At 47.1% G+C, this 21,457-nt stretch overlaps 1 protein-coding gene across 1 annotated transcript; it reads right to left on the bottom strand.

Annotated features, from left to right (window-relative positions):
• Positions 1–11,834: 11,834 nt before the first annotated feature.
• Positions 11,835–13,203, bottom strand: LOC119329063 (probable xyloglucan endotransglucosylase/hydrolase protein 23). Its single transcript, XM_037602048.1, has 3 exons — positions 12,860–13,203; positions 12,573–12,766; positions 11,835–12,462 (listed from the first exon to the last, which is right to left on the bottom strand). The coding sequence occupies exons 1-3, from the start codon at positions 13,118–13,120 to the stop codon at positions 12,048–12,050; spliced, it is 870 nt and encodes a 289-aa protein (XP_037457945.1). The 5' UTR covers positions 13,121–13,203; the 3' UTR covers positions 11,835–12,047.
• Positions 13,204–21,457: the final 8,254 nt, after the last annotated feature.

Here is a 21,457-nt window from a genome sequence, read left to right as displayed (position 1 = left end):
AAATGCACTTTGGATCTGTACAGAAGAGCGTCATGGCAACTGTTGCCTACATCTCATTTCCGGTTGGTATCAACATGGTATACAGAACAAAATTTAGAACGCATCGCAATGACACTGCTACTGAAAGATCGGAAAGAGAAGGCCTGTCAAGTGCCGGCCATCAGCGTAGCGTCCAGTGCAACACGAGCCAAACAGGAGGGCGGTCTGCAACTTGATCGGTCTTGTGCTGATCCGAACGCCCGCCGTGGATGATTCGTCGGCACGGCCAGACCACCTGCCCGAACCCGGATTGAACACGCCTTTCACCTTTGGCCAGGGCAGCACTGCAGCAGTGAAGGGGACGAAGGCATCCTGGGAGCTTGGGACCCGAGTACCTGATGAATCGTTACGAGCCCCTATCCTTTGTCGCGCCTTCACTGAAGGAAATATACCCTAGAGGTAATAATAAAGTTATTATTTATTTTCTTATATCATGATAAATGTTTATTATTCATGCTAGAATTGTATTAACCGGAAACATAATACATGTGTGAATACATAGACAAACATAGTGTCACTAGTATGCCTCTACTTGACAAGCTCGTTGATCAAAGATAGTTATGTTTCCTAACCATAGGCATGAGTTGTCATTTGATTAACGGAATCACATCATTAGGAGAATGATGTGATTGAATTGACCCATTCCGTTAGCATAGCACTTGATCGTTTAGTTTGTTGCTATTGCTTTCTTCATGACTTATACATGTTCCTATGACTATGAGATTATGCAACTCCCGTTTACCGGAGGAACACTTTGTGTGCCACCAAACGTCGCAACGTAACTGGGTGATTATAAAGGTGCTCTACAGGTGTCTCCGAAGGTACTTGTTGGGTTGGCGTATTTTGAGATTAGGATTTGTCACTCCGATTGTCGGAGAGGTATCTCTGGGCCCTCTCGGTAATGCACATCACATAAGCCTTGCAAGCACTGCAACTAATAAGTTAGTTGCGGGATGATGTATTACGGAACGAGTAAAGAGACTTGCCAGTAACGAGATTGAACTAGGTATTGAGATACCGACGATCAAATCTCGGGCAAGTAACATACCGATAACAAAGGGAACAACGTATGTTGTTATGCGGTCTGACCGATAAAAGATCTTCGTAGAATATGTGGGAGCCAATATGAGCATCCAGGTTCCGCTATTGGTTATTGACCGGAGATGTGTCTCGGTCATGTCTACATTGTTCTCGAACCCGTAGGGTCCGCACGCTTAACGTTACGATGACAGTTTCATTATGAGTTTATATATTTTGATGTACCGAAGGTTGTTCGGAGTCCGGATATGATCACGGACATTACGAGGAGTCTCGAAATGGTCGAGACATAAAGATCGATATATTGGACGGCTATATTCGGACACCGGAAGTGTTTCGGGTGATTTTGGAGAAAACCGGAGTGTCGGAAGGGTTACCGGAACCCCCCGGGAAAGTATTGGGTCTTAGTGGGCTTGAGGGGAGAGAGAGGGCAGTAGCCCAGGAGGTGGCGCGCCCCCTCCCATGGGAGTCCGAATTGGACTAGGGGAGGGGGGCGCGGCCCCTCTTTCCCTCTTCTTCTCCCTCTCTTTCCTTCCCCCTTCCCTCTTCCTAGTTGGACTAGGAAAGGGGAGTCCTACTCCTACTAGGAGGAGGACTCCCCCCTCCTTGGCGCGCCTCAAGGGCCGGCCAGCCTCCCCCCTTGCTCCTTTATATACAGGGGCAGGGGGCACCTCTAGACACACAAGTTGATCTTCATGATCGTTCTCTTAGCCGTGTGCGGTGCCCCCTCCACCATAATCCTCGATAATATTGTAGCGGTGCTTAGGCGAAGCCCTGCGACGGTAGAACATCAAGATCGTCACCACGCCGTCGTGCTGACGGAACTCTTCCCCGACACTTTGCTGGATCGGAGTCCGGGGATCGTCATCGAGTGAACGTGTGCTAGAACTCGAAGGTGTCGTAGTTTCGGTGCTTGATCGATCGGGCCTTGAAGACGTACGACTATATCAACCGCGTTGTGCTAACGCTTCCGCTTCCGGTCTACGAGGGTACATAGACAACACTCTCCCCTCTTGTTGCTATGCATCACCATGATCTTGCGTGTGCGTAGGAATTTTTTTGAAATTACTATGTTCCCCAACAGTGGCATCCGAGCCTAAGTTTTATGCGTTGATGTTGTGCACGAGTAGAACACAAGTGAGTTATGGGCGATATAAGTCATACTGCTTACCAGCATGTCATACTTTGGTTCGGCAGTATTGTTGGATGAAGCGGCCCGGACCAACATTACGCGTACGCTTACGCGAGACTGGTTCTACCGACGTGCTTTGCACACAGGTGGCTGGCGGGTGTCAGTTTCTCCAACTTTAGTTGAACCAAGTGTGGCTATGCCCGGTCCTTGCGAAGGTTAAAACAGCACCAACTAGACAAACTATCGTTGTGGTTTTGATGCGTAGGTAAGAACGGTTCTTGCTAAGCCCGTAGCAGCCACGTAAAACTTGCAACAACAAAGTAGAGGACGTCTAACTTGTTTTTGCAGGGCATGTTGTGATGTGATATGGTCAAGACATGATGCTAAATTTTATTGTATGAGATGATCATGTTTTGTAACCGAGTTATCGGCAACTGGCAGGAGCCATATGGTTGTCGCTTTATTGTATGCAATGCAATTGCGCTGTAATGCTTTACTTTATCACTAAGTGGTAGCGATAGTCGTGGAAGCATAAGATTTGCGAGACGACAACGATGCTACGATGGTGATCAAGGTGTTGCGCCGGTGACGATGGTGATCATGACGGTGTTTTGAAGATGGAGATCACAAGCACAAGATGATGATGGCCATATCATATCACTTATATTGATTGCATGTGATGTTTATCTTTTATGCATCTTATCTTGCTTTGATTGACGGTAGCATTATAAGATGATCCCTCACTAAATTATCAAAGTATAAGTGTTCTCCCTGAGTATGCACCGTTGCGAAATTTCTTCGTGCTGAGACACCACGTGATGATCGGGTGTGATAGGCTCTACGTTCAAATACAACGGGTGCAAAACAGTTGCACACGCGGAATACTCAGGTTTAACTTGACGAGCCTAGCATATAACAGATATGGCCTCCGAACACGGAGACCGAAAGGTCGAGCGTGATTCATATAGTAGATATGATCAACATATTGATGTTCACCATTGATACTACTCCATCTCACGTGATGATCAGACATGGTTTAGTTGATTTGGATCACGTGATCACTTAGAGGATTAGAGGGATATCTTTTTAAGTGGGAGTTCTTAAGTAATATGATTAACTGAACTTAAATTTATCATGAACTTAGTACCTGATAGTATCTTGCTTGTCTATGTTTGATTATAGATAGATGGCTCGTGCTGTTGTTCCGTTGAATTTTAATGCGTTCCTTGAGAAAGCAAAGTTGAAAGATGATGGTAGCAATTACACGGACTGGGTCCGTAACTTGAGGATTATCCTCATTGCTGCACAGAAGAATTACGTCCTGGAAGCACCGCTAAGTGCCAAGCCTGTTGCAGGAGCAACACCAGATGTTATGAACGTCTGGCAGAGCAAAGCTGATGACTACTCGATAGTTCAGTGTGCCATGCTTTACGGATTAGAACCGGGTCTTCAACGACGTTTTGAACGTCATGGAGCATATGAGATGTTCCAGGAGTTGAAGTTAATATTTCAAGCAAATGCCCGGATTGAGAGATATGAAGTCTCCAATAAATTCTATAGCTGCAAGATGGAGGAGAATAGTTCTGTCAGTGAGCATATACTCAAAATGTCTGGGTCTCATAATCACTTGACTCAACCGGGAGTTAATCTTCCTGTTGATAGTGTCATTGATAGAGTTCTTCAATCACTGCCACCAAGCTACAAAAGCTTCGTGATGAACTATAATATGCAAGGGAAGAATAAGACAATTCCCGAGCTCTTCGCGATGCTAAAGGCTGTGGAGGTAGAAATCAAAAAGGAGCATCAAGTGTTGATGGTTAACAAAACCACCAGTTTTAAGAAAAAAGGTAAAGGGAAGAAGAATGGAAACTTCAAGAAGAATGACAAACAAGTTGCTGCTCAGGCGAAGAAACCCAAGTCTGGACCAAAGCCTGAGACTGAGTGCTTCTACTGCAAACAGACTGGTCACTGGAAGCGGAACTGCCCCAAGTATTTGGTGGATAAGAAGGATGGCAAGGTGAACAAACGTATATGTGATATACATGTTATTGATGTGTACCTTACCAGAGCTCGCAGTAGCACCTGGGTATTTGATACTGGTTTTATTGCTAACATTTGCAACTCGAAACAGGGGCTACGGATCAAGCAAAGATTGGCTAAGGACGAGGTGACGATGCGCGTGGGAAATGGTTCCAAAGTCGATGTGATCGCGGTCGGCACGCTACCTCTACATCTACCTTCGGGATTAGTATTAGACCTAAATAATTGTTATTTGGTGCCAGCGTTGAGCATGAACATTATATCTGGATCTTGTTTGATGTGAGACGGTTATTTATTTAAATCAGAGAATAATGGTTGTTCTATTTATATGAGTAATATCTTTTATGGTCATGCACCCTTGAAGAGTGGTCTATTTTTAATGAATCTCGATAGTAGTGATACACATATTCATAATGTTGAAATCAAAAGATGCGGAGTTGATAATGATAGTGCAACTTATTTGTGGCACTATCGTTTAGGTCATATTGGTGTAAAGCGCATGAAGAAACTCCACCCTGATGGACTTTTAGAACCACTTGATTATGAATCACTTGGTACTTGCAAACCGTGCCTCATGGGTAAGATGACTAAAACGTCGTTCTCCGGTACTATGGAGAGAGCAACGGATTTGTTGCAAATCATACATACAGATGTATGTGATCCAATGAATGTTGAGGCTCATGGCGGATATCGTTATTTTCTCATCTTCACAGATGATTTAAGCAGATATGGGTATATCTACTGAATGAAACATAAGTCTGAAACATTTGAAAGGTTCAAAGAATTTCAGAGTGAAGTTGAAAATCATCGTAACAAGAAAATAAAGTTTCTACGATCTGGTCGTGGAGGAAAATATTTGAGTTACGAGTTTGGTCTACATTTGAAACAATGCGGAATAGTTTCGCAACTCACGCCACCCGGAACACCACAGCGTAATGGTGTGTCCGAACGTCGTAATCGTACCTTATTAGATATGGTGCGATATATGATGTCTCTTACTGATTTACCATTATCATTTTGGGGTTATGCTTTAGAGACGGCTGCATTCACGTTAAATAGGACACCATCGAAATCCGTTGAGATGATGCCTTATGAACTGTGGTTTGGCAAGAAACCAAAGTTGTCATTTCTGAAAGTTTGGGGCTGCGATGCTTATGTGAAAAAGTTTCAACCTGATAAGCTCGAACCCAAATCGGACAAATGTGTCTTCATAGGATACCCAAAGGAGACTGTTGGGTACACCTTCTATCACAGATCCGAAGGCAAGACTTTTTTTGCTAAATTCGGAGTTTTTCTAGAGACTGAGTTTTTCTAGAGAAGGAGTTTCTCTCGAAAGAAGTGAGTGGGAGAAAAGTAGAACTTGATGAGGTAACTGTACCTACTCCCTTATTGGAAAGCAGTACATCACAGAAATCGATTTCTGTTACACCTACACCAATTAGTGAGGAAGCTAATGATAATGATCATGAAACTTCAGATCAAGTTACTACCGAACCTCGTAGATCAACCAGAGTAAGATCTGCACTAGAGTGGTACGGTAATCCTGTTCTGGAAGTCATGCTACTAGATCATGATGAACCTACGAACTATGAAGAAGCGATGGTGAGCCCAGATTCCGCAAAATGGCTAGAAGCCATGAAATCTGAGATGGGATCCATGTATGAGAACAAAGTGTGGACTTTGGTTGACTTGCCCGTTGATCGGCAAGCAATTGAGAATAAATGGATCTTCAAGAAGAAGACTGACGTTGACGGTAATGTTACTGTCTATAAAGCTCGACTTGTTGCAAAAGGTTTTTGACAAGTTCAAGGGATTGACTACGATGAGACCTTCTCACCCGTAGTGATGCTTAAATCTGTTCGAATCATGTTAGCAATTGCCGCATTTTATGATTATTGAATTAGGCAAATGGATGTCAAAACTACATTCCTGAATGGATTTATGAAAGAAGAGTTGTATATGATGCAACCAGAAGGTTTTGTCGATCCAAAGGGAGCTAACAAAGTGTGCAAGCTCCAGCGATCCATTTATGGACTGGTGCAAGCCTCTCGGAGTTGGAATAAACGCTTTCATAGTGTGATCAAAGCATTTGGTTTTGTACAGACTTTTGGAGAAGCCTGTATTTACAAGAAAGTGAGTGGGAGCTTTGTAGCATTTCTGATATTATATGTGTATGACATATTATTGATTGGAAATGATATAGAATTTCTGAATAGCATAAAGGGATACTTGAATAAGAGTTTTTCAATGAAAGACCTCGGTGAAGCTGCTTACATATTGGGCATTAAGATCTATAGAGATAGATCAAGACGCTTAATTGGAGTTTCACAAAGCACATACCTTGACAAAGTTTTGAAGAAGTTCAAAATGGATCAAGCAAATAAAGGGTTCTTGCCAGTGTTACAAGGTGTGAAATTGAGTAAGACTCAATGTTCGACCACCACAGAAGATAGAGAGAAAATGAAAGATGTTCCCTATGCTTCAGCCATAGGCTCTATCATGTATGCAATGGTGTGTACCAGATCTGATGTGTGCCTTGCTATAAGTCTAGCAGGGAGGTACCAAAGTAATCCAGGAGTGGATCACTGGACAGCGGTCAAGAACATCCTGAAATACCTAAAAAGGACTAAGGATATGTTTTTCATATATGGAGGTGACAAAGAGCTCATCGTAAATGGTTACGTTGATGCAAGCTTTGACACTGATTCGGACGATTCTAAATCGCAAACCGGATACGTGTTTTTACTAAACGGTGGAGCTGTCAGTTGGTGCAGTTTTAAATAAAGCGTCGTGGTGGGATCTACATGTGAAGTTGAGTATATAGCTGCTTCGGAAGCAGCAAATGAAGGAGTCTGGATGAAGGTGTTCATATCCGATCTAGGTGTCATACCTAGTGCATGGGGTCCAATAAAAATATTTTGTGACAATACTGATGCAATTGCCTTGGCAAAGGAATCCAGATTTCACAAGAGAACCAAGCACATCAAGAGACGCTTTAATTCCATTCGGGATTTAGTCCAAGTGGGAGACATAGAAATTTGCAAGATACATACGGATCTGAATGTTGCAGACCCGCTGACTAAGCCTCTACCACGAGCAAAACATGATCAGCACCAAGGCTCCATGGGTGTCAGAATCATTAATGTGTAATCTAGATTATTGACTCTAGTGCAAGTGGGAGACTGAAGGAAATATGCCCTAGAGGCAATAATAAAGTTATTATTTATTTCCTTATATCATGGTAAATGTTTATTATTCATGCTAGAATTGTATTAACCGGAAACATAATACATGTGTGAATACATAGACAAACATAGTGTCACTAGTATGCCTTTACTTGACTAGCTCGTTGATCAAAGATGGTTATGTTTCCTAACCATAGACATGAGTTGTCATTTGATTAACGGGATCACATCATTAGGAGAATGATGTGATTGACTTGGCCCATTCCGTTAGCATAGCACTTGATCGTTTAGTTTGTTGCTATTGCTTTCTTCATGACTTATACATGTTCCTATGACTATGGGATTATGCAACTCCCATTTACCGAAGGAACACTTTGTGTGCCACCAAACGTCACAACGTAACTGGGTGATTATAAAGGTGCTCTACAGGTGTCTCCGAAGGTACTTGTTGGGTTGGCGTATTTCGAGATTAGGATTTGTCACTCCAATTGTCGGAGAGGTATCTCTGGGCCCTCTCGGTAATGCACATCACATAAGCCTTGCAAGCACTGCAACTAATAAGTTAGTTGCGGGATGATGTATTACGGAACGAGTAAAGAGACTTGCCAGTAACGAGATTGAACTAGGTATTGAGATACCGACGATCAAATCTCGGGCAAGTAACATACCGATAACAAAGGGAACAACGTATGTTGTTATGCAGTCTGACCGATAAAAGATCTTCGTAGAATATGTGGGAGCCAATATGAGCATCCAGGTTCCGCTATTGGTTATTGACCGGAGACGTGTCTTGGTCATGTCTACATTGTTCTCGAACCCTTAGGGTCCGCACGCTTAACGTTACGATGACAGTTCATTATAAGTTTATATATTTTTATGTACCGAAGGTTGTTCGGAGTCCCGGATATGATCACGGACATGACGAGGAGTCTCAAAATGGTCGAGACATAAAGATCGATATATTGGACGGCTATATTCGGACAACGAAAGTGTTTCGGGTGATTTCGGAGAAAACCGGAGTGCCGGAAGGGTTACCGGAACCCCCCAGGGAAGTATTGGGCCTTAGTGGGCCTGAGGGGAGAGAGAGGGCAGCAGCCCAGGAGGTGGCACGCCCCCTCCCATGGGGAGTCCGAATTGGACTAGGGGAGGGGGGCGCGGCCCCTCTTTCCCTCTCCCTCTCCCTCTCTTTCCTTCCCCCTTCCCTCTTCCTAGTTGGACTAGGAAAGGGGAGTCCTACTCCTACTAGGAGGAGGACTCCCCCCTCCTTGGCGCGCCTCAAGGGCCGGCCGGCCTCCCCCCTTGCTCATTTATATACAGGGGCAGAGGGGCACCTCTAGACACACAAGTTGATCTTCGTGATCGTTCTCTTAGCCGTGTGCGGTGCCCCCCTCCACCATAATCCTCGATAATATTGTAGCGGTGCTTAGGCGAAGCCCTGCGACGGTAGAACATCAAGATCGTCACCACGCCGTCGTGCTGACGGAACTCTTCCCCGACACTTTGCTGGATCGGAGTCCGGGGATCGTCATCGAGCTGAACGTGTGCTAGAACTCGGAGGTGCCGTAGTTTCGGTGCTTGATCGGCCGGGCCGTGAAGACGTATGACTACATCAACCGCGTTGTGCTAACGCTTCCGCTTCCGGTCTACGAGGGTACGTAGACAGCACTCTCCCCTCTCGTTGCTATGCATCACCGTGATCTTGCGTGTGCGTAGGAAATTTTTTGAAATTACTACGTTCCCCAACATTCACTCCTAGTGATCTTGTAGGCAGTGGCCGTGTCCTATGACCGAGCTTCTTGTCCTTGCATGTGTGCACGTCCAGCTGCTTATTGTCGGCAGAATCACTATGGGCGTATTTGGTTGCCATAGTCTATAGTAGCTGCACTCAATAGCCTTTTCAACTCAGCTTCGCTATGCAAATGCAGTCTCAAATGCATTATCTGCAACTTGTTTGGTTGTCTGCATGTTCTCTTTGTCTGCATGGCTGAACCACATTGCCTGGTGTTTGGTTGTCTGCAAGGCTGAACCACACTATCTGGTGTTTGGTTGCCTGCATGTTGGTGGACAAATCCAAGGCATGGTGTTTGGTTGTATGCAACGTCTGGTGTGTGGTAACCTCTTTGGCTAGTTGGTGAGGTTACCAACATACTTCGACACAACCATGTACCACGCATCATAAGCAGAGCAGAGCATAACAAAGTATCAACTACTTAACAACATAGTTTAGATAACATAGTACCACACATCATAACGATAGTTCAAACAATTCAACGCGTAAACCATAAAGCAGACTCAATAGTACTTAGGAAGGACGTGCCCCGGCCCTAGTCCCTGGCGGCGAAAGCTTCGTCACGCTTCTTGCACTTGTTGACCACCTCAATGTCATCGTCGTCGAAGATGATGACTTTGAGCGTGTCGACAGTCAGGAGTTTGAACGTCACCATGTAGCCAATCTTGATCTAATGAACGGCGGCGAAGGTGGCCCAACCTTGATCCAGGGTCATCCTGCCGTCCAACATCTTCACCGTCATCCTCTAGGAGCAGCCGATTTTGTTCCTCAGCTTGAACTCCGTCGGCACCGCGGCGAAGTGCTTGGTGAAGTCTAGGGGCATGAGGATGCACTCAAGCTTCGGTGTCAGGATGACCTTGCAGAAGTGAGTTAGGCCACCCTCCTCGTGGTAGTGGTCGTAGTTGTGGTGCTTGCTGCTGGGGGGCTCCTCCATGCGCTCGTCATCGCCAACCGTTGGCGTCTTCAGTTCTTCCTCGGCGGTGGGCGGCAGCACCACCTCGGGCATTAGATGAACCACCTCCTTGCCCTTCTTGTCAACGGCTGGGAGCACCTCCGGGCCCATCTCATTGCTCTCCTCGAAATGCACCCAATTCATGGAGTCAGGCACAACACGGAGTTCATGGCTTATTGAAGAGCACGTAGTTAAACGACATGATTGTCACTCTTCCTCCTCTCCATCGCGCCTATATGTACTCACCCTGACCACCACTACTTACCCACCCCCTCTTCTCTCACTATCAACCTTCCTCTTCTCCATCGCCGTGAGCTCCAGCTCCAGCTCCAACGCCAACCCCTTCCCTTGGGGTATTGGCTGGAGGGCCTTCTTCCTCGGGTGGTCGGCTGGTGACCGCACCAAGTTCGAGAACACCATGGAGGTGTGCTCGAACTTCGGCTCCATGCTTGACATGCAGAAGAAATCTGATGCAGTGCTCATGAGGGCCACTTCACAAGAGTTGAAGACACTGATTCCTAAGCCAGCGAAAGGTGCGATGGCAGTCGACATCATTCGCTGGGCCAAGAATTAGGCCGTCTCCGACGATGCTAAACAGAGGAAGAAGTGATCCAAGTACAAGAACTACTGGGCTCCTAATGACCGCCGTGCTGCAACGTACAGCTGGGAGGCGGCAATCGTGCCGCCGACGGTCATCGGTGGGGAGCCTAAGGAGGAGGAAGAACCGGTGCAGATGCCAGTGACAGCGCCGGAGCCAGGCCGTTGTACCTGGCAGATCGACCTCAACTCCGCTGAGAACGACGATGACCCGCCGCCCTGCACGGCGATGGACAAGAAGATGAAGGCCAGCCACTCGACCCGCCGCTCCGCACGCCTCAACGGCCGCCGCTACGCATATCTCAACGGCCGTCGCGGTTAGCCAGTGTATGTTGTGTACCCCCAATCCCCCAATTCCCCTTCAACTCCATCCGCATCTATCTCTGTTCCGATCTTGCATGAACTAGTATGAACTCGTATGAACTAGTATGAACTGCCATGCTTATCTACCTCTATTCCCCATTCCCCTCTCCGCCGTGGATCGAATCTACCGCCGGATCGAACACGAAAAAGTAATGCATGACGAACAGAAAAGTGCTTACCGCCATTGCCGCGGGCCAGGTGATGATCCGCTCGCCAGTGATGGAGTCCGGTGGTCTTCTTGCTCTCCTTTGATCCGCCGCCGCCGGTGTGAGTTGGGAGAGTGGGGAGAGGGAGCGGTGAGGCTAATAACTGTCGACGCTTCGGGAAGCAACGCGGCTTCTCGAGCGTGGCGGCGCGCGTGCAGCCGCCGCCGCCCACGTGCACCGCTCGGGCCTGGCTCTGGAGAAGCTGCCGATTCGAGCGTTCCCAGGGAGCCAGGCCCAGGAGTGCTTTAAACAACGTGTCATGCAGACTCAACAGTGTATGCAGCCAATCGAACAATCTGTTTTCTTCCCGCATATGTCTGGTTGGGCCTCATGCAGACAACCAAACACGCTCTATCAGATCCGACATACGTTTCGAGTGACCTGGGTGAATTATCCAAGAAGCTGCTGGTCAAGGGCTCAAGATGAGTTGACCACACAGTAAACGTACCACCAACGAATAATCCACCAAGTAGAAGAGGGAGCAATAAACACATGAATAAGAGGACAATCCACAAGACGAGGCATATATATTACACACGAATTGAACGTGACAAGGAGCAAACCCAAGAAATAATCTACCACACCGGTCCTTATTTATCATACAGTACAGACGCCCCCATCTTCCCTATCTCCGGTCATCTTACGCTGGCGATCGACGTATACACGGACGACGGTCCAATGCTAGCTTGCTGGATGGACATGTGGACTACATGGAGCACTCGGCGGGGACGCCCTTGGCGACGCGTTTGGGGTCGGTGCAATAGTTGTAGATCATGTAGTTGCTCTGCACCCACCGCATCCGCTGCTGCCGAGTCAGGTCCAGCTCCTGGTTGTACCACTCGCCGGCCGCGCCGGTGCCGGGGGCGACCTCCGTGCCCACGCTGGCGCCGCAGCGCGGCCGGCCGCCCACGGTTACCACGCACGCGTCGGCCTTGAAGCCGCGGTAGGAAGCGGAGAATGGCGCGTGGGACCAGTCCGTCTTGATGCGGCCGCCCTGCGTGGCCCAGTCGTCGGCGTTCCAGAGGCTGGAGTAGAGGCGCATAGGCTGGTTCTTGGGGAAGGCGATCCCCTTTCCCTCAAGGTTCTTGAAGTCCCTGATCGGCATATCATCCACCATGAAGCTGCATTATTCACACCAATTTGATCGGTCAGTCCATGTGCTGCAGTACCTAGATGGCCGGCGTTCTTGAAGCAAAAAAGAAGGTTGAGCAATGGCGATGGACCAACTTACATGATGTGCTTTGGGTTCCAGAGGATGGAGTAGGTGTGGAAGTCATTGGTGGGATCGAACCAAAGGCGGAACTGCTGCTCCCGTTGGCCCTGCCCCTGCGTGAACACGTTGGTGTGCAGCGTGTAGGGCTCGCCGGTGACGTTGCCCAGGAACTCGAAGTCGATCTCGTCGTGCGTCGGCCCCTGCGACGACAGCTGCACATTCATACGCCAAACCAAACCCAGTTAGGCAAGCGTGTCATCCGATCGAGAAGAAGCAGAGGAATGAATGGATGTTGGGCCGCTTACGTAGTAGGCGGTGACGGTGCCGGCGGAGTTGCCGGGGACGAGCTTGAGCTGCATATCGATCTTGCCGAAGAGGTACTCGTGCTTGGATTGGAACCCGGAGCCGGAGACCTTGTCCAGCCCCAGCGTGAGGAGCTGGCCATTGTTCGTGATCTTCCCTCGCCCGTCGCCCCAGGTGATGTCGAACTCATCGTCGAAGCTCGCCGCCGCCAGGGCACACGAGGCGAGCAGGATGGCCAGCACCGAAACCGCCATGTGAGCCATGCGTTTCGTGCTCCCAAAACTAAGCTCACTCCCAGTTACTAGAAGAAGGTTAACGAGGAGGAGAGCTGGATGGAAGCTTGTGTTTGTGTGAGTGGAACGAGCAGGGCATGAGGGGTTTATATAGTGGCCAGGAGACGAGCGTGGCGTGCCTGCTGGATGGTTCTCCGAACTTTGCCAGCCCGGTGAGTTGGCGCCAGAGGAGAGGAGACAGGGCGGGGAGGACGGCCCTGTACGTAGCGCGTGATGGGCAATGAGAAGGTTGGCGCGGAGATGCCACAGGCAGACAGCCTCGCGTACGTACAGTAACACATTAAAATCGATCGAGACGTGCAGCAGATTTCTGGATGCAACGGCGTTTGAGCTGGCCCTGTGTTTTGCAGGCAAATTGCATGGCACTTCCAAGCACTTAAGCAGGGGGTGGATGATCAGCCTTTTCTTCTTCCCTCCGGTATGTGAAGTTTCTAGAACCGTGGAGGACGTGTTGGTTCTGTCACTCTGTGTGCCGGCTTCACAAACCGTGACTATTTTTCAGTCTGGCGGTATTTTGTTATTTTCTAGGTACCAACACATGGTGGTTTCATTCCTCATGCGTTTCCACATTTTTTGCATTTATTGGCAAGTGCCTCTTTCATGAGAAACTATCAAGTGTAGAAACTTAATTCACTTTAAATATATATAAGTGCTTGTATTTTTTAATTTGGGTTAGTTGAGTTTTGTGTCTATTGATTGCTGCTTCAAGATTCGTGCTCCTTTTTTTTTTCAAATTTTGTGTTTTTTTTGGGCTAAATATTTTGCACTGGTCGCTTTTTTGGGTCAGTCGATTCCTTAACGGGCTGATCCTCATTACCCATTTATTCATGTGCCCTCCTCTCTCTAGCCCACCAAGGTGCATCATCCTTTTCTTCTCTATCTCTGTTATAAAAGTTGTTGTTTATGGGTAAATTGTGTGCAAATTTTGTCTTATTTTCTATTTTCCTTTTTTGGTAATACCAATGCCACTAATTCATTATTCCTTAAAAAGCTTCATTTTTTATTTTTATTTTAGTATATTACTATACAAGATTTTATGTTATGTTATGTTACACATAGTTGGGTAATATTATTTCCCTTTCCAAATTTGTGTTTTCTTCATTTAGCGTTAATCCACTCTCATGATTCATTTTGCCTTACAAAACATTTTGCTCCACTAATGCGAAGAATCATTAGTCTAGAGAAACACACACATTCACCGGTCACCACGCACAAGCAAGGTACGTGAACCAATTCACCGTCTGTGCACATCCAATCGAGCTGCACCTCCACAAATGCGTCCTTTCTGCCTTTGTTTCTCACCGTGCAGCTGAGATTCTGTTGGACACGGCAAAAACAGTGACTGGCCCAATTGGAACTTCAGGGGATTCCTTATTAGTCGGTTCCAAACCTAATCGCACGACATAGATTTTTCAGAGGAAACTGCATGCAAGTAAAAAAAAGATTTTTATAGTACATCGTACTACTGTTGGGACCAGGTAGTCTTGAATTATCTTGACCATTGATTAGCTGGGTAGTTTGGTCATTTGTTTGTTTCATTATATGTAAAATCTCTCGTCTGAGACCACCCTCGTGAGGCACTCAGGCCTCGTCGTTGCCGTCGTCGGTCATCTGCGGCGACTGTCCAACAATCAATCACACTTCAGAGCTCACGCCATCCGTTGGCCCTAATGGCGTTGACGCTGGAGCTGCAGTCATTCTGGACACCATTGTCGCCGCTGCCGGCGACGAAGACGACACTGCAGCTCCTACGTTCCGCTTCTTTGCCGGGGTACGTTGTACGTCGGGTCTTCCGCCTACGTTCACGTTTGCAAGGAGTTCTGCTTCCTGTATCGGCAACTAAGCATCACTGGGAGCTCAACGGTTGTGACAACGGGATCATCTGACGTGTTCGGCCGAAATTAGATCGGCGTCCCTGCCCTGCTTTTGTGCAGCGGCTGCAGCTGCCGGTTTGATCCTCGAAAACGATCGTCCGATCACGTACTCGTACTGGTGCATCTGGGCATGATCAATCAACAAAGGAAGGTAGCTTGGCTAGCTTTGTATACGGTGATTTCCTCGGTGCCAAAAGTACTGCCCGGCAAGGGTCGATCCACTACCTACGCCGGAAGCGGATGAATGGCGTCCGGTTAGAACAGGAGAAGAAAACACAGGAGCTTCTGCAAGTAGAGTTTTGGTATTTGTTTTGTACGTAGGGTTCAGATGGGACCTGAGGCCAACTCCACCGCGCGACCCTATCATGTTCGCCTCCGTCTGTTTAAGGTAAAACGGACAAACGAGACGGCCCAGTGCGCCTTTTGTCCGCTTTGTGTCCGCTTTCGATCCTTCCCGGGCTCAAGTTTGCGCCGGTTTTGGGGTGAAACGGACAGTGCGCGGACGGGCGGGACGCGCGCGCTTGTCCTTCCCTGGTCCGCCTGTCGGTGGGAGAAATCAAAACCCACCCACGCCCATTTCCCGCCATTTCCTTCAAACCCTTCCACGTCCCTCCCGCCGCCCCTCTCTCCCCCGGCCATGGCCGACGCCCCGCCGAGTTCCGGCAGCCTGGCCGTCGATCCGCCCACAAAGGTGAAGAAGAAGGCGCCAAGGAAGCCGCGGTCGGAGTGCACGCCGGAGGAGATCGCCAAGTTAGACGCGGAATCGGCGAAGAGGAGGGAACGAGGAGCGGCCGTCAAGGTCAATGCCGCCGCGGCCAAGTTCGCCGCCCAACGCGAGGAGCTGGAGGCCGCGCGGCAAAGGCAGCTCGACATCGAGGCCGACAACGTCAAGGCCGGGAAGAGGCAGCTCGACATCGATGCCACGAACGCCGCCACCAAGGAGGTGGCCCTTGCGATCATGAGCGTGGACTTGTCGAATATGAGCGACAAGACGAGGGTCTGGTTCGAGGCCAAGCAGAAGGAGATGCTCGAAGCCGAAGGCCTGAACTAGGTCGTCCGATCGGCCGTGGCCGTTCTTTTTGGAGGCTGGCATGGGTGCCGCCCGTCCGCTGGGCCGCTGGCTGTGTACCGGCGAGAAAACATTCATTTTGGTGGCCGGCTGTGTTGCCGGCGAGGACAACTAATCATTTTGGAGGCTGACTGTGTTGCCGGCCGCTGGCTGATGCCGGCAATGGACATGTAGACCGCTGGCTCTGTTGCCGGCGTGATGAACCGGGGCCGCTGGCCCGAACTAGGGCTTGGCATTTGAAACGTTGCTACTGGTTTTTCAAATAGATGCGGACAGGATTGGGCAAATGGATGCGGCCACACGCTGGGCGCATGGCCACCGCATCTCAGGACACGCCCGAATACGACCCCAAATCGCTATCCAAACAGACAGAATCCGGACAAAACGAACGTCTGTTTAAGGTCGCACGGTGAAGTTGGCGTGACGGATCATTACGAAGGGAGGCCATTGTCCTTTCCTCTGTCGCGCTTCGTGTCGCCTTGCGGTCAGTGGCCGTGCGCCCATGCCCTGCACTGACCGACCTCCCTTCATCTTACACGTACCGTATAGGTGTGGCTATGCATGCACCGTAGTCCATTCATTCATGGATAGGTCTTTTCATCGGACAATCACCCCGATGGTGAGCGAAACTAGATCTGTATTATTATGGAGAGTATCATGTACTGGTATTATATATATGATACTACATCCGTAATGCTTAGTTTCATATATTGATATTATAAATGATTATATTTATTACTCTATTTATTTTTAAATATAAGTCTTTTTAGACATTTTATAAATAGACTAAAACATACGGATGTATGTAGACATATTTTAGAGTATAAATTCATTTATTTTACTTCGTATGTAGTCACTTGTTAAAATATCTAAAAAGACTTATATTTTGGAACGGAGGGAATATCATGCATGACATGAAGTAACACATCATTTAATATGATACGGTATCATAATATGATATTCAACCACCTCTTTCTTCATTTAATTTTATGTCATCTCATCAAATTGCTTATTTGGTATGCATGATACTACTTAGGCTGATCACAATGGGGAGGAAATTAGGAGTAACATCACACACTCCAATACAACTTTGCTTATGTGGCACATATTTAATGAAGAGAGAGGTGCTTGTGGTAACTAGCTAAGTTACCGGAACATCACACACTCCAAAAAACAATGAGTCTATAACCTAATAAATACATCGTTGCATGACACTACATAAATGTTCCTACCCACTATGGAGGTAGTAATATAGTCTAGGGAAGTGTGTAAGTTACTAGCTTATATTCTTGCCCATTGTGACCAGCCTTACGATACTTTCATTACGGGCAGCCTTATGTCAAGATGTAAAGGAAAGACAAATTCATATGACGTTGTTCCAAATTAGAGCAGAAAGCAGCATACAGGTGATGAACGTACGTACGAGGAGGCAATAGATTACACACGAAATGATTGTGATCACGATTAGAAGAACTGGGCGTAAATGACATAGAAGAATCTACCACCGACTACTTTACACATCTCCCCATTACCAATCATTATTGATATCGGTTTATATAGACACATTAGTAGAAAATAGGGCATTGGTTCGAGCCTGCCAAGCCAATTAGTCTCGGTTCAGTCATGACCCGGGACTCATGGGGGCATACATCCCGGTTCGTGCGCCCAGGGGCCCGGCCGGGCCTCGGGAGGCATTTGTCCCAGTTTATGTGGACCCATTTGTCTCGGTTCTAGGCACGAACCGGGACCAATGAGCATCGCTCCTGGCCCACAGCCATTAGTCCCGATTCGTGCCTAGAACCGGTACATAAGGGGGGCCTTTAGTCCCGGTTCCTGCCACAAACCGGAACAAATGAGTTGCCTATATATACCCTCTCGCCGGCGAGCAGAGCAGTCCACACTGCTCTGTTTTTTTGGCCGGCGAGGGGAGGGCATTTGGGTGCTCTAGCTCACCTCCTATGCACATAAGGTGTTCGATGAAATGCCCGAGCCACCCTAGTTAAGTTTTGTCCTCTCGAAGCTCGACCTCCGAGCTCCATATTCCCGAGATTTGTCTAGGTTTAGCGGTCTGTCACGCCCCGTCTCCGTATTCACCGCCGTCGATCGCCCACGCCGATCTCGTCGCCGGCACCACCATGGTGAGGCTCTTGTTCTTATCTTCTTTCTGAAAGAAAAAAATAATCTTACTTTAGATAGATACGTGTTTGATTTTCTTACGTTTGACACACATAATTATATATAATGCACGCGGATGAACCGGCAATGGATGTACTATGACAAACACACCTCCGAGTACATTATGGGCGTGCATGAATTTCTCGAAGTGGCTGAGGCAAACAAGCAGAATGGTTTTATGTGTTGTCCATGACCTAAATGTGGGAATACGATGTCGTACTCTAACCGGAAAATCCTGCACACTCACCTGCTTTACAACGGTTTCATGCCACATTATAATGTTTGGACGAGGCACGGAGAAATAGGGGTTATGATGGAAGACGTCGAAGTAGAAGAGGGCGATGACAACTATGTGCCCCTGAATACGGTGATGCTGCAACGGGGGGAGCTGCTGAAAATCAAGATGAACCAGATGATGTGCCCGATGATGCTGCAACGGGGGAAGCTGCTGAAGATTAAGAGGAACCAGACGATGTGCCCGATGATGATGATCTCCGCCGAGTCATTGTCGATGCAAAGACACAATGCGAAAGTCAAAAGGATAAACTGAAGTTCGATCGCATGTTAGAGGATCACAAAAAAGGATTGTACCCCAATTGCGAAGATGGCAATACAAAGCTCGGTACCATACTGGAATTGCTGGAGTGGAAGACAGAGAATGCTGTGCCTGACAAAGGATTTGAGAAGCTACTGAAAATATTGAAAAGAAGTTTCCAAAGGATAATGAATTGCCCAACAGTACGTACGTAGCAAAGAAGGTCGTATGCCCTCTAGGATTGGAGCTGCAGAAGATACATGCATGCCCTAATGACTGCATCCTCTACCACGGTGCGTACAAGGATTTGAACGCATGCCCGGTATGCGGTGCATTGCGGTATAAGATCAGACGAGATGACCATGGTGATGTTGACGGCGAGCCCCGCAGGAAGAGGGTTCCTGCGATGGTGATATGGTATGCTCCTATAATACCATGGTTGAAACGACTGTTCAGAAACAAATAGCATGCCAAGTTGATGCAATGACACAATGAGGACCGTAAGAACGACGGGAAGTTGAGAGCATCCGCTGACGGGTCGGAGTGGAGAAAAATCGAGAGAAAGTACCGGGCTGAGTTTGCAGGTGACCCAAGAAACGTATGGTTTGCTTTAAGCGCGGATGGCATTAATCCTTTCGGGGAGCAGAGCAGCAAGCACAACACCTGACCCATGACTCTATGTATGTATAACCTTCCTCCTTAGATGTGCATGAAGCGGAAGTTCATTATGATGCCAGTTCTCATCCAAGGCCCTAAGCAACCCGGCAACGACATTGATGTGTACCTAATGCCATTAGTTGAAGAACTTTTACAGTTGTGGAATGGAAACGATGTATGTGCGTGGGATGAGCACAAACATCAGGAATTTAACCTGCACGCGTTGTTGTTTGTAACCATCAACGATTGGCCCGCTCTCAGTAACCTTTCAGGACCGACAAACAACGGATACCACGCAAGCATGCATTGTTTAGCTGACACCGAAAGTATATACCTGGACAAATGCAGGAAGAATGTGTACCTGGGCCATCATCGATTTCTTCCGACCAACCATCAATGTCGAAAGAAAGGCAAGCATTTCAAAGGCGAGGCAGATCACCGGAAGAAGCCCGCCATGCATACCGGTGATCACGTACTTGCTATGGTCAATGATTTACACGTAATTTTTGGAAAGGGTCCCGGCGGACAGGCGAAGAAAAAGTGAAGACTTTCTCTCCACAACTATTATGATGATACCATGCCAACTTTCAACCTTTTCGTAGTTCATTTAAAATGTCTGTTGTAACAGACAAGTTTTTGTATGAAATCCTGATACTTCGAAAGAGATTGTCCATTTTGTACATGAAGTGCATCCAGTTTTTGCCGTAACCCTCTCAACTTTCTTGCACATGCTATGTGGATGAAATGATGATACCATGTCAACTTTCAACCTTTTCAAAGTTCATTTGAAATGCTTTTCAATTTCAAGGTCTTATAGCTCAAAATAATCAGTAAATGCATGAAAGATAACAAATGAAGTCAGAAAGGGTTGAAAATTGATGATGTGGCTTTGAATGGTGCATTTTGAACACACAAAAAGTCAGGAGTTCACAGAATTTTCATAAATAATTTTTTTGTTACAAACTTTAATAGCAAAAAGAATTATCATAAAATAAATTAAATAAGTAATTAAAAACAAAATAATATAAACTTTAATAAAATACATATGTAGAAACAAAATAAAATAAACTTTAATAACATAAATAAAATTTATGAAACTAAAATTATCAGAGTATTTTCTGTTCAAAACATTATAAGCAACCTCTAGTATTATTGAAACTAAAATTACATATAAAATTGATGCAACTAAAATTATCAAAGTATTTTCTGTTCAAAATCAATAAAAGCAAAAAGAATTTTCATAAAGAACTTTTTTGTTAGAAACTTTAATAGCAAAAAGAATTATCATGAAGTAAAATAAGTAAGTAATTAGAAACAAAATAAAATAAAATAAATAAGTTTTTTATTGTAAGTAGAAGCAAAACAAAATAAATAAAGCAAAAAAGAAAACAAAAAAACAGGGGAAAATAAAAAATATGCCACCTACTGGGCCTCCACGACTTGAATACGACTAGAAACTCATCCATGGGCCAGGATTCAAGCTCGCAGAAGGCCCATTAGGCCCATCAGGCATACCAGTGACAATTAGGCCCGAAAGCCTACAATGGAGAGGAGCTCGAGAGGGGTGCAGCAGTGGGGCTTATAAACCAGTGCGCGCCCCTCTCAGCTAGCGAGGTGGAACAAAACATTTGGGCACGGGCAACACGAGGCCTTTGGTCCCGGTTGGTGCCACCAACTAGGACTAAAGGGGGGCATTGGAACCGCTTCGTGGCACCAACCGGTACGAATGCCCCCCTTTGGTACCGGTTGGTGTCACCAACCAGAACCAAAGGTCGCCGTTTCCCGCCCTTTGGTCTACCGAAAACTGACCTTCGGTCCCAGTTCGTGACACCAACCGGTACTAAAGGGGGGCATTGGTCCCGGTTTTTGCCATGAACCGGAACCAATGCTCTGGGTATATAAGCTGGCCTTGTGAAAATTTCACAATTTCATCGTCAGTTGCCCCCTGCCCTCCGCCGCCCCCGAGGCGTCCCCCGTCGTCGTCGCCCTCCACCGCC

The sequence above is a fragment of the Triticum dicoccoides genome, chromosome 7A (genome assembly GCF_002162155.2).
Source record: "Triticum dicoccoides isolate Atlit2015 ecotype Zavitan chromosome 7A, WEW_v2.0, whole genome shotgun sequence".
Taxonomy (NCBI): domain Eukaryota; kingdom Viridiplantae; phylum Streptophyta; class Magnoliopsida; order Poales; family Poaceae; genus Triticum; species Triticum dicoccoides.
The sequence above is the reverse complement of the archived record's forward strand: the minus strand, read 5'-3'. Positions and strand labels throughout refer to the sequence as shown.